This window comes from Dinoponera quadriceps, unplaced genomic scaffold (assembly GCF_001313825.1).
Source record: "Dinoponera quadriceps isolate SergipeBrazil2010 unplaced genomic scaffold, ASM131382v1 scaffold5685, whole genome shotgun sequence".
In the NCBI taxonomy this organism is placed as follows: domain Eukaryota; kingdom Metazoa; phylum Arthropoda; class Insecta; order Hymenoptera; family Formicidae; genus Dinoponera; species Dinoponera quadriceps.
This window is the reverse complement of record NW_014560135.1, coordinates 79,090-92,467: the sequence shown is the minus strand read 5'-3', so window position 1 is coordinate 92,467 and position 13,378 is coordinate 79,090. Positions and strand designations below refer to the sequence as shown.

The 13,378-nt window shown below is 44.7% G+C and overlaps 1 protein-coding gene across 1 annotated transcript; it reads left to right on the top strand.

Moving 5' to 3' along the window:
• The first annotated feature begins 73 nt into the window (after positions 1-73).
• LOC106750635 (ribosomal protein S6 kinase alpha-5-like) lies at positions 74-13,157 on the top strand. The gene is made up of 7 exons (XM_014631102.1): positions 74-739; positions 7,845-7,919; positions 7,990-8,208; positions 8,285-8,400; positions 8,469-8,669; positions 8,739-9,145; positions 9,204-13,157. Exons 1-7 carry the CDS (start codon positions 394-396, stop codon positions 10,648-10,650), a joined length of 2,811 nt encoding a protein of 936 aa, XP_014486588.1. The 5' UTR covers positions 74-393; the 3' UTR covers positions 10,651-13,157.
• The last annotated feature ends 221 nt before the right edge of the window (positions 13,158-13,378 follow it).

Sequence of the window (13,378 nt, the reverse complement as noted above, 5' to 3'; positions counted from 1 at the left end):
TCAGAGCGCTCGAGCCGTCGTTGAGCCCCGGCGGGGAGGGGGCACGGTGTTTTCCAAATCAGCTGTTGTAGCAGTCCTCCGGCAGTCGGCAGTGACACTTTGGACCGCGCGTTTCGTCTCGTACTCGGACGTTCGTGGACACGTGTCAGTGCTGTAGCGGTGGCTGTGCCCAGTGAAAGTGCCGTTTCGGCAGTAAAGTATTTTGCAACCGTCGCTCTCGTAGGGACTTCTTTCGAGTGAGTGATAAAAATACGTTGAAAAAGATATTCGGTCACACGAGCAAAGTGTGTCAGTAGGATAGAATTAATTGTGAGACGAAAACACGGGAAGGTCGCGACTATGCGCACGTGACCGCGTCGCGCTGACATTGCACGCTCTTCCCCTCCAACAACGATGGGCGAGGAGGACAGTCTGCATTGCGCGTTAGAGCCGCGGAGCGACAAGCACGGTACAGCCTCCAACCCGCGAACAACCATATGCGAGCGAGGATGTGGTGCGACCTCCGGCTCGTCGGAAGACGCTTCCGACTCGTCGTTCGAGTGCTGCTTTCGCGAGCCGGTGATGCTGCTGAACGACGACGAGGTGAATATCGGCGCGGAGATTGTCATGGATCAGGACGGCACGCTGATCGACGATGACCGTGCGAGCGAGATCTTGCTCACGGATTGTAAGGAATCCATGGCGTTTAATGTCTGCGGCGAGGAAACGGTGGAACTGTTGCGGGACCGATACAGTAGAGGTTTGTCTTCTCTTTGTTTCTTTCATTTTACCGCCAGAGAAGAACGATTCTTTCTTCAAAAGGCTGATTCAAAGGGCTGAATTTTCACTCGTCCGCCGAAACATTCTTTCTCTCCTAATGAACACTATTAAAAAACCCTTATTCTAACGTAGGGTCGCATGCTTCTGACGAATGCAGACAAATGGCCTCAGGTATACGATAGGATTTTTGTGTCACCCTTTTCGGGCAAAAAATGGTAGTAAAAGTTGGTGGAAAGTAATAGCTTTCCGATTAGTCACGCGCCGTCTAAAATGTATTAATCACGTTTGGGTCGTAAAATTAACGACCAGGAAACAAAGAAATTTTCCTTCCATTCACTCGGGTCGTAGAGAAAAACTCGGTGGAAATGCAATGTGATTCGTTTACAAAGATGTTCCATGAGTAGTTTGAGCATTTTTACGAATAGATTCGAACGGAAAGGGGAAAAAACGACGGAAATGCGATCGAGTTGATACTATATACGAGTCATCTCACGCACACAGCGGCGCGGTATTTTTGTAAATGTCGTGTGCGCCCTGAAAAGAGAGAGAGAGAGAGAGAGAAGTGCTGCCGAGTTGATTCAGGCCGCGCCAAATGTGGCAAACACCTTCTCGAAACACAGTATGTGCGCGCTTTTCGTCGTTACGTTCTCTTCGACTGACGTATCTCACACGCAGACGCCGCCAATAATTATTATGTTACACTTTTCTGTTTCCACTTAACTCACGAGACACTCTATGTAATCCAGCGGACTATAAGTAGTCTTTGTATTTTCTCGCTCATTTTGTTTTCCTTTCTTCGACAAACTCTACATTCCTCCATGATTCCAATTGTTGATAGTTTGAGGATACGCGTTCTTATCGGCGGATGAGTAAATATAGCGATAAGAAGTTGTGGAAGATAGTAAATTTTAATCACTTTCTCCTGGTATGATGTATACCAGGTGTGTGTATATATATATATATATATATATATATATATATATGTACGAAACATGCCGTTTTGTGCGCTGTCGAAACCAACCATGTTGTTCTCATTCGTCTCGAGCGATTCATTCGTTTTTAATTTTTCAGGGACGTTTTTTCTCACGATATAACTCTCTCTTTTGTCGAGTTAAAAAGTTTAATCTCTGATTAAGTTGACGCTAAATCCTCTCGGTCAATCGTGTTAATTTCATTTCGCGTACTCTGAGATGGGCACATCCATCATTCACTAATGCGACGTCCGTCAAACCGTATAATGAAATGAAAAAGAGAATATGTACAGGAAATCTCAAAATATGAATAATTCAATGTTTCGATTCGCAATTTTCTTTCTCGATACCTTCGAAAGAGTGTTTTCCAGGGAAGAAATCGAGTGATAACGTTCCAAAACAATAGAGCGAGCCGCGTGATTAAGTGGAAGTGCGGTTAAATCTGTGCAAACAAAGTGTTTGTCTGATCGCGAGCTTCCGTTATCAATTGATGCTTTAACGGGGAGGTACTTTGCACGTACGAAACTTTGTTTTGAAAATTAACGGAACGATATAAAAGAATCGGTATATTGTTGAAGCGAGAGAGATTCGTTTAAAATCCGTGCGAAGAGTTTTCACTTGCCGAACGTGGTAAAAGAAACTTTAAAAAATACACGAAAATACGTTTAACTCGGTATGACGTTAAGCGATTTCAGATTGAGCACGCAGTTACAACGCGTGGCGATTGGTGTACGTGGCCACGATTGATCGTAAAGACGGTCTTAATAAATGACAAAATAATATTGCGAAAACTCGACACGGATGTCGGATAAGCGAACAAGCGATACGGAATAATGTATGTAAAACGCTAGAGAATTGTGTACAACCGTTATTCCAAGAGGGACTCGCTCGCTCCACTACGATAAGTACAACGGTAAATGATTCATCATGTTTATTATCAAAAATCGATGATAATTCGCTCACCTTTGAGATCATTCAACAATTCAACTATTGTGAGAAAATTTCGCGTTTCAGAGAAAATTTCGCGTTTCAGACGGTCTAAAATATGATCTCTCGCGGTTTCTTTCTATTTTGGTCACAGCTTATTTTCGAGAGAGTTGTTTTCAGAGAGATGTAAAAATTGGAAACGAAACGCTCGCAGAAAGACGGTGTCTTATGAGAATTCTGTAATATTTTGCGATTATCTTAGCCAGGGGTTCGACTATGGTTACGTATACATCCAATGGCGTAATATTTGATTCGGTTACGAAACGCGCTTCGAAAATCGCTTATACAGCCGACTCGTAGTATTCGCTCGAGCAGCAAATATTTCAGTTATTAAGCGCACGATTATGCGGCCACTCGATAGAAACCGCTTTCGCTGGACAATGAAGATGTTGTTGTCGAAAATCAAGTTTGATCTTGTCTCCTCCGTTGAAAAAGGGAAAAGTTGACGTCATCTACCGTTCCGACCTATCGGTCAGTTTTTTTCTCGATCACTGGACAAATGTTATTGTCGTTGATATCGCGATTTAATGACGCATAAATTCGTCGAGCGCTTCGAATGCTACAATGCCATTTCACGATTGTGGATAACCGCGGTACGTACTTCCATCGCAATGACGCAGCTTATATCGACTTATTTCAGAGATAAGGAGGGAGATTGAAAATGGTATAATTTGACGTATTTTGTCGGACGGAAGTAGGCGATCCGATAAATTTCTCGCGAAAATGTCGTCGCGTCGAAAATTTGAATTGCGACGAGTTTTATGAAAAATTTCACAGTCCGGAAATTTTTAACGAGCGTCCCTTTCGTCCTAGAGAGGCATCACGAAGTAAAGCTGTGACCATGTCGATTTCGCCAAGTACTCGTGGGTTACTACCTGAGAAACTTATCTGCTCGAAAAGGGCTTTGTGATGCATTATCTTTTCTTCTTGAAAAGAAAGTCACGCTTTCTTCGTAAATTTTCAACGGAAATTTGCACGCGCTCAATTCCCATAGTTCTCGATACGTTCGCACTTCCGTTCCGAGTATGTTAAACTTCGTCGGTATCATCGTCGATGGAACGCATTAGCATCGACTAAATTAGCGATCATGCGCCAAGTGTGTGCTTGCGCGATGTGCAATCGAGACAGCCGTTTCTTCTCGGATATTGTGTTCTCTCTAACGTCGATCCACGTGACTTGGAATTTGTTTCAATCAAGTCGAAACGAGTGAAATTAGCGTAACTCTCTCGTTTAGTAAGATTTCGCGTGTACAGCGTGTGTGTTACTTTCACATTTCATCTCAGCCAGCTAAATTCGTCCGAGCGCTTGATTCTTTCAAGTTGTCAACATTCTCCCTCGCAAGTCGATGGAAATTTTTTCTCTTGAACGGTCGATCCGTAACGTGGATAATACTACCGGTAACTCTCCTACTAATATACTACCATGCCTTCGATCGTTCCATTTGTGAATCAAAGGGCCGAAATCATTGAAAACATTTGTCACGTGATAATTCATCATCAATTGGACGCTAATTGCCGGGGCATTCGTGTTTACTTTGGCGATACGTGTCGTGCGAAAATCCCTGAAAATGTCTAAACTTAGAATCTCGTGTGTGCGTATAGTATTAAGCATGCTTCTATTTATAGAACCCGCACATGTGTACTCTACGATAATCGCATTCGACCGTACATTCGTGACATTGGGACGGTCGACAATTTGTCCGGATCGACCGGTTTTCGATTCCTCTTTTTACGCGGCGATCCGCGTAAACACGAGATTACTTATAATAATATGTACTTGGAGAAAGAACGCGATTTTGTAAGAAATAGGAAGCGTTTCTTTCGAAGAAAATCCAACGCGAAAAGATAGGCGGAAGACAATTTTTCAAGCGTGTTAACGCACGAACGAATTGCGCCGATTGTCAAGCACGGTAGTAATTGATAGTGTAATTGTCAATCGAAAGATAAATCTTTGTCTTTCGAGAAGAATTTTATTTACGCGATCAGGTAAAGAAAACTACGAGGACGGTTTGCCGAAGAAAAAAAATATTTATTGGTGCTTTACGCGATAAAATGCCATGTGCGTGTCGCAAGGCTTGTGTTTATAGAGATTATATTGAGCGCGCGAATTTCGCGACTTATCAGTTGAATGCGCAACAATTAATCCTTCTCGAGAAAAACTTTATATAAAAAAGTTTGGATGAGAAAAAATACATTGTGCGACACGCTTTACCACTCGGATAGTTTCAGAGTTAGCCCGTACTTTTAATAATTGTACTCTTTACACACACCTCTTTCTAAACTTGTCAAAAAAAGTCCATACCATTAATGATGATGTTTAATAGAACCAAAATCTTGTTGAGAAAAATAAGCGAAAATGGCGTGCGATGCGAAAGAAATGTGCAGCGTCACTCACAGAATTTCAGAGACGTTCGACAATTTTAACAGAGTAAAATAAATACAGAGAAAAAGAAAACAGGAAAAGGTCGTGCAATCATTACCATCGGTAGGATGCTAGCCTAGCTGGAGATTAAAATATTCAAGAAAGTCCTCACAAAGAGCGAATTTTTCTCGTTATCAATTATTTGCATCGCGACAACGTCTCGGATGCTCCTATGAGACTCGTCGATAATGTAACGATGATGATGCAACAGCAAAGAGAGAGAGAGAGAGAATACGAGTGACACACACGGAACGTATATCGTTATGTCACGATGCGACCGGCTCTTCTGGAATAATTACGTCGTAAGGTAAATTAATATTCAGGCGATACATCTCGCAAACTTCAAATACTCGCCCCTTCTAGATCTAGGACAAAACTATATACAAAGGCTCGAGAAGAATCAATGACGATTTCGCATACGATTCTTTCTCTCTGTAGCGAACTTGGGTCCCCTGTTGTCACGAAACAAGAAAGATGATTTTTTTCTCACCGGGCTGTCGAAGAAATGTGTACCGGTGAATAAGTGAATTCGTGTCTAAAAATATAAAATTGCGACAAATCAATAATAACAGCGCGCGATATCCGATAAATACCGAATGAATATCCAGAGCGCCTCGCGACACGTGGACGCGCTTGCCTCAAGAGGCGAAGAGATTATCGATCATATATGATCGTATCTGACGAACGGAATATAGACATTCGAAAGAAACAATAGATAAATGAACACGAGGAGAAATATTGGGGAAAACGTAACGAGCGACGCGATGCTCCTGACGTAACGCTTCCATAAGCGAGATAACCACGCCGCACGTGTAGCCGCGCGTCGCACGTGCGCGAAGATAATCGCGGCCGAGTAACAGTAACGCTTCACACCCCCTTTTCATTATCATCGCACGGTAACGAGCTCTTTCTTAGCCCGGCTACTCTTGTTGCCGAATAGAATACCGTAGTTTGCTACCTTGATCTTAATCGCGAAACTGAAAACAATGCTCGAGGATTTTTTTCCTGCGAGAAAATCGCCCGACTAATATAGATAACTTGGATGCAAATGATGTTCTTCACGCGTGCTGCAAACACGACCGTTGCTAAAGTTGACTAAAATGAACGCAATTCGGTCGTAAGATGTGTGAGATGAAATTCCTCGCGGTTACACGTGCATCCACGTGTGTAATCGGAGCGACGAAAGAAAGTAGTAGTCGGTCCCGTTACGAAATAGCGAGTGTGAATGCCGGCTATCTGGGTCGGACGGAACTTCCGCGAGGCGTATTCGCGATCGCGCCGAGAGGATTAAAAGTGATAACGATGCGCCGGAATGATCCCGAAACGATTGTTTTTCCGAATTAAAAAAATGTATCTTTTAGAAAAGGATCCTCTCTCTCTCTCTCTCTCTCTCTCTCTCTCTCTCTCTCTCTCTCTCTCTCTCTCTCTTTCTGCGCGCGTTGTTCAGCCGGCCGATCTCGCGAAATTACGGTACATCCCCTTCTCTCGATCGTTTTTCTCGAAAATAAAAAAAGAGAGAAGGAGGAATGTGAGAAGTAACGGCGTGTTCGTTCGCTCGCTCGCTCGCTTCGACGAAGGAGGCCGCGAATCGAAGAAATTATCGGCCGGCGAAATTCACGTTGTAATCCACGAAAACGCGCGGAACGAGCAAGTGGGTCGAGCTCGAGCGTAGGTACGCCGACGGTCTCCTTTACTACCTTGACACGCATTCCCGACTGGCAGTCAGGGCCGGGGACGCCCGGGATCGAACCCCGATCTCACCGAGTCTTGACCCCGCAGCGACATCACCCGTGGGAAATTGTCTGAATCTCGTTTAATCTCGGTAGGATTGTCGACAAAAATTGCTTTTCCTCGTCAAAAATCGCTGGATTCAAACGCGGCGTTATTTGCTTATCATATTCAGTGGGATTGAAATCTTGGCGATGATTTCCTCGCGCTAATTTAGCAAGATCTCTTATCGCAGTTGAATGAATCCTCAAAAAGAAAAATCCACAAAGGATACAGAGGTGAAAAAGTGAAAGCGGGCAATGCCGTTTAACGGCAATAATTGCTGTGCAGAATCACGACCTACTTGCGCGCACATAATCTCTCGAGGTCCCAACTTTTTGCGCCGTCATCGAATGATTCGACAAAACGAACGAATAGCTCGGCTCTTTTCTTTTTAAACACACACACACACACACGCACGCACGCACGCACGCACGCACGCACGCACGCACACACACACACACACACACACACACACACACACACACACACACACACACACACACACAACGTTCGCTCACAAAACGAACGAAGAAACGTCGACACTTATCATCGACCGACATTATTGATAGGATAAACGATGAGGAGAGAAACAATCGTAACGTATATACGGAATACTTATTTTTTTTTTTTTTTTTTACTAGAGACGTATTTATTACGTTATATTTTCAATTAGCGGCGACGCAGATATTACGTACGCGGTAAATCGCTCGCATTCATGACGCACCTGCCGATATTAGCTGCATCGTTTGTATCGGCATTCCGGCCGGACATTCGAGATATTTTTTTCTTCTTCTTCCCGTGTGTCTTTTTTTTTCCAGCCAAACACAGTTTGTCTCGCGAAAGCCGCGCTTACAATTCCCGAAAATGAACGGCCTCTTAAAGAGGGTGTACTTGAAAAATGTTTTTCTCTAGGAAAATTGTGTTTCTCTGTTACAGTGAATCTGGCCGACAGCAGGAACCAGAGGGTGGATATGACGCACTTTGATCTGCTCAAAGTTCTTGGCACCGGAGGTAACGGACTTTTTATTTGCGGGCAATCACGCCTCTATCGATTGCTTCTCATTTTTTGCTTTTACGACAGCTTACGGCAAGGTCTTCCTGGTGCGAAAGAGGACGGGCACCGACGCTGGCAGGCTTTACGCCATGAAAGTCTTGAAGAAGGCTGCCATCGTGCAGAAGAAGAAAACAACCGAGCATACGAAGACGGAGAGGCAAGTCCTGGAGGCCGTTAGAGACAGTCCCTTCCTGGTGACTCTGCACTACGCGTTTCAGACTGATGCGAAACTCCATCTAATTTTAGGTAATTTTTCCGAGTTTCATTCAGATTCATTCTGATGTCGTATTGCAGAACTTGAAAAATAATTGTGAATTTTCAGATTATGTGAACGGCGGCGAATTGTTTACGCATCTGTATCTACGCGAACAGTTTCCGGAAAATGAAGTACGCATTTACGTCGGCGAAATAATTTTGGCGCTGGAACATCTTCACAAGGTAGGTAGTGGCGCTCATTGATGAATAAATCGCGCAAGATTTCTAAACACGCGTCGTTGTTGTCGCAGCTCGGTATAATTTATCGGGACATCAAGCTGGAGAACATACTGCTAGATCGAGAAGGGCACATTGTACTGACTGACTTTGGACTCAGTAAAGAGTTCCTGCCGCACGAGAGGAACGGCAACGCGCGTGCCTACTCGTTTTGCGGAACTATCGAATATATGGCACCGGAAGTTGTACGAGGGGGCATGGCCGGTCACGACATCGTAAGTATTCCCGGAGAGAATTCCCGGAACGGATTTGTCCGGACGATAAAAAATCCGAATTTGTCGCAGGCTGTCGATTGGTGGAGCGTGGGCGTGCTAACGTACGAGCTGCTGACCGGTTCGTCACCTTTCACGGTGGAAGGCGAGAGCAATTCGCAGCAGGAAATCTCGAGGAGGATACTGAGGACGGAACCGCCGATGCCGGACTACCTGAGCCCGACGGTGCGTGACTTCATCGGTCGTCTTCTCGTGAAGGATCCGCGACGAAGACTGGGCGGTGGGCCGCGCGACGCCAACGAGCTCAAGGAGCATCCCTTCTTTAAGAACGCGCCGTCACCCTTCAGCTGGGAGGCGTTGGAGAAGAGGCAGATCAAACCGCCCTTCGTTCCTCGCATCCAGCACGAATTGGACACCAGCAACTTCTCGGACGAGTTTACAAAGATGGTCGTCGCTTACAGCCCGGCGGTCGTCCCGCCNTTCAGGGGAAGCTGCGAGAAGAGGGAGGGAGGGAGGGAGGGAGGTAAAGATGTATAATAACACGCGTGATTGTTTACAGGGTTACTCGTACGTAGCGCCTCCGATTATGTTCAAAGAAGGCGAGGCGGCGTCCAGCGGCGGCGAGTCGTCGTCACGGCTGTCCGAAGACTTCCTGCAACAGTACGAGGTGAGCGAGAAAACTCTGGGCGACGGCAGTTTTTCCGTCTGTCTGCGATGTCGCCACCGCAAGACCCAGCAGGAGTTCGCCGTGAAGATCATCAGCCGTAGGATCAACTGCGTCCGGGAGCCGAATCTGTTGCGCGCTTGCCAGGGCCACCCGAACATAGTGAAGCTGATAGACGTCTACCAAGACGGAGTGCACACCTATCTCGTGATGGAGCTGCTGTCGGGCGGGGAATTGCTGCGACAGCGGCGACGCTTCACGGAGGAGCAGGCGCGCCGAGTGCTGCGGCAACTGGTGTCCGCGGTGCAGTACATGCACGCGCGATGCGTCGTGCATCGCGACCTCAAGCCGGAGAACATCGTGTTCGCGCACAAGGGCGAGGATTCGCCGGTGAAAATAGTGGACTTTGGCTTCGCTCGGATAAAGCGCGGCTGTGAGCCGCTGCGCACGCCCTGCTTCACCCTCCCGTACGCCGCGCCGGAGGTAATGACCGGCCAGGGCTACGACGAGGGCTGCGACCTCTGGAGCCTGGGCGCCGTTCTCTATTTCATGCTCTCGGGCGATCCGCAGTCCTCCGGAGTCGGCTCGCCCGACCTGGCGACGCGCATTCGAACCGGCGAGATCGACTTCGACAGCGGCGCTTGGTGCCACCTCTCCGGCCCGGCGAAAGACGTGATGAAGGGCCTCCTCACGCTGGATCCCAACAAGAGGCTGACCGCGAGCGCGCTCGCGAGCCACCCTTGGATAACCAGCCACCCTTGGCCACCGCCGCCTCTCAGCGCGATCCTCCCGCCCGATCCTATCGCCGCCATCGAGGGCTTCCGTTTGCGCGAGGTCGACGCTGCCAAGCTCGCGCAGCGCCGCAAGCTGCAGAAACGTTCCACTTCCAGCTCGGTCTCCTCCTCGGCCTCCAACGCTTCCTCGAGCCCGCCGTCGGCTCGGCTGCTGCGACCGCCGAGCGTCTCGACCAACGCGACCACTTCCGCTTCGCCGGCCCAACCGAGCGTCTTCGACTTTAACGAGGACCACGTGAACGAGTACCTCAGCTCTCTGTCTTCTTCTTCCGATTCAAATTCCCCGAGAATCTCGCTACAGGATATCGTTGCCGGTAGGAAACGACGCAGGCGCGAGCGAAAAGCCCCGCACGACGACGCGGTCGAACACGGGCCGTTGACGCGATCGAGAAAACGTAAGCTGGAACTGGCGGCGTTGAGCGGTTCCGACAGTTCCGCGAACGAGCAGGCCGATGTGGAGACGAATATCCACAGGAAGCAGAAAGGCGGCAAGCGGTCCAAACGCCTCAGCGCGGATAGAGATTAGAACTTTCTTACGCTGGTTTCTCTCGTAACTGGCTCACTTTGTTTCCTACGCATTTTACATGGTATGTGAAACTGCTGCCTTTGGCGTTCGTTCGCGAAACGAACACTGCATCATTCCTATCTTGAGAGAGAGAGAGAGAGAGAGAGAGAGAGAGAATGTGTGAATGTTTTTAGCGTATGCTAGCGTATAGGGGGGAGTGCACACACAACTTTGAAGATATATACATGTTACAAGAATGCATTCTCGCTTTAGATATCGCGGAGATGCGTGAAAATGTCGCACTGTGTGAGCAGGGTCTTAACAATAAAATGTTTTCGCGAGAATTTATGCAATATGTATAAAATTTTATTTTTATTACTGTCGCTATTACTACGCTCTATCGCGAGTAGATAAGTCACACGAGAAACCCAAATTGTTTCGTTATGTTAAACTGGGGTTGTCTGTGATTACTGGGGGTGGGGGTGGTTAGAAGAATTATCACGCGTGAAAGTTTTCTTCCGATCTGTATCTCGCGATCGAGAGCTGGAACGAAAATTTTAACGATTGCTTCTTATGAATATGTATATATGGTAAATGTGCCTCGAAAAAACTCATTCTGCTATGAGTAAAGTACATCAAAGACAATGTAATGTAGTAAAAATGAATGCGCGATGGATATTACCTTTCGTAAACAGCGTATAAACGCGTCAACCCGACTCGGTATTATTTACAAAAGAAAGCGTGCACTGCTTATTTCAGTGGATTTTTCTTTTCCACTTACAATTCGCAGTCTTTCAATAATAACAGGATGGAGAAAGTGCCGAAAATCTATAAAGAAAAGAGAGAACGAATGATACATAGTGAATCAAGTGCTCCTTTTTAGGTAGTCTGTTGTTATATACACTGCTATATATACATATGTGTGTGTGTGTGTATATATACATGTACGTATATAGTAATTACACGATACGCGATTATGCCTTTTTTTTACACACACCGATTATAACGCCTTTATATGGTGTTTACGAAAATCCTATTTGTAATGATGTGTGTTTAGCGTTGTTATATATTAATTTCTATACGGACGAATCTTTATAAAAAGAGAAAATAATGTGATTTATGAAGATAACGGGTAAGGTTGAAAAGAAAATTTCTCTTCAGTATTCAACATTTTGCGTAAGAATCTTAACTTTAACTTGTATTTATGTAGTATTCGAAGAGGAGGTACGTAAACATTTTTGTTATTGGAATGGTGGAAACGAGCGAAGAAGACGAACGAATGAATTGTGACAAAGTGCTGTGAGAGAGCATATTAGAATTAATTAAATCGGGCTATATCAATTAACGTTACTTGATTCGTGGCAATTAAATTATAAATTTATAACTGTCGAGTTAATCCTTTTCAATTTTAGGCCTACTCTTGGCTTATTAATCAGCTTTGTGCGAAAGGATCAGCAATTGTTTCGTCAAAGCTGCGTCTCCTTTGTTTTCCGTGTTATGTTTCTAAAGTTTGAAAATGTAAAAAGAAAGAGAGAGAGAGAGAGATTTTTCTCTGCACACAATTCTTTTTCTACGACTTTAGGGAGAGATACATTTCGTTAATCATATATCGATAGAATTTCTTTTTCATACAATTGGATATAGTGTTGTTTACTTTTAGAGAAACGACTATATTATACTCGATGGCAATCGCTGTGAGAAATGAAATAATAAATGGCTAAGACTGAAAAGTGGTTGTATACCAACTCAGGGAACAGACGCGCGCGCATTAATTGAGTAACGTCTTGTGTTATCCACATTGTGAAATAATGTTACGCGAGATAGAAACGCATGCTTCTACCAAAGAACTTTCTACCGAACTGCGGTACTGCTCCGTAAGACCAAAAAAAAGTATGGTATGTAGCAGTGAGATAAAGCTGTGTACATACGTGAAATATCGTCAAATTTCACATACGATACAATAGTTATTATATACAGATATTTAAAACGAGAAACCATTGTGTAAAACATACGATTATATATTTAATAAAATACATTTCGCTATAGAGAGAGTAATATTCTTTAAGAAGGGGCAGGGAGAAAGAGATACATACATACGTATATATGAAGAAAGGAAATGTGTACATATACATTATATATATGTACACATATACACATTCTTTTACTTAGTATTGCAAAAATTTCACATTACATCCTATGGGTTATATTAGCTGCATGGGACAGAGAGAACAAATCGTTTTCTTTTCTTAATTGTGTGTGTGTGCGTGTGTGTATATATATATACACACAAACATTGTTACGTTACGAACTTTACTTTCAAAGTTCAAAGCCATGCACATACACATGTGTAGAAACATGCATACATATATGCATGTGTGTGTGTGTGTGTGTATGAAAAGTTATACAGTTTGCGCAGCTTGTACAAGAACGCTGTTCTGTTACTACCGCAAGTATGTAAAAGAGACACACACCTACCTTTGTTACCACTGGTTGTTAAATACATCATGATGCGATATTTATTTATATAACGCAGCTTCTTATTTATTTCTCGACATCGTTGCTATCCTATCCCGATAATGGTCTGACAGCCCGCGGTTTAAGGATGTATTGCCCATAGAACTCAATATAATGAAAAAATAATAAAAAATTACAAATTAATCTATATTGCATTTAAAAGCGACGCCAAACGTTTGACGGTAATTCAGAGCCTCAAAAAGAGAATACAAAATTATTCCATACGGAAAAAACG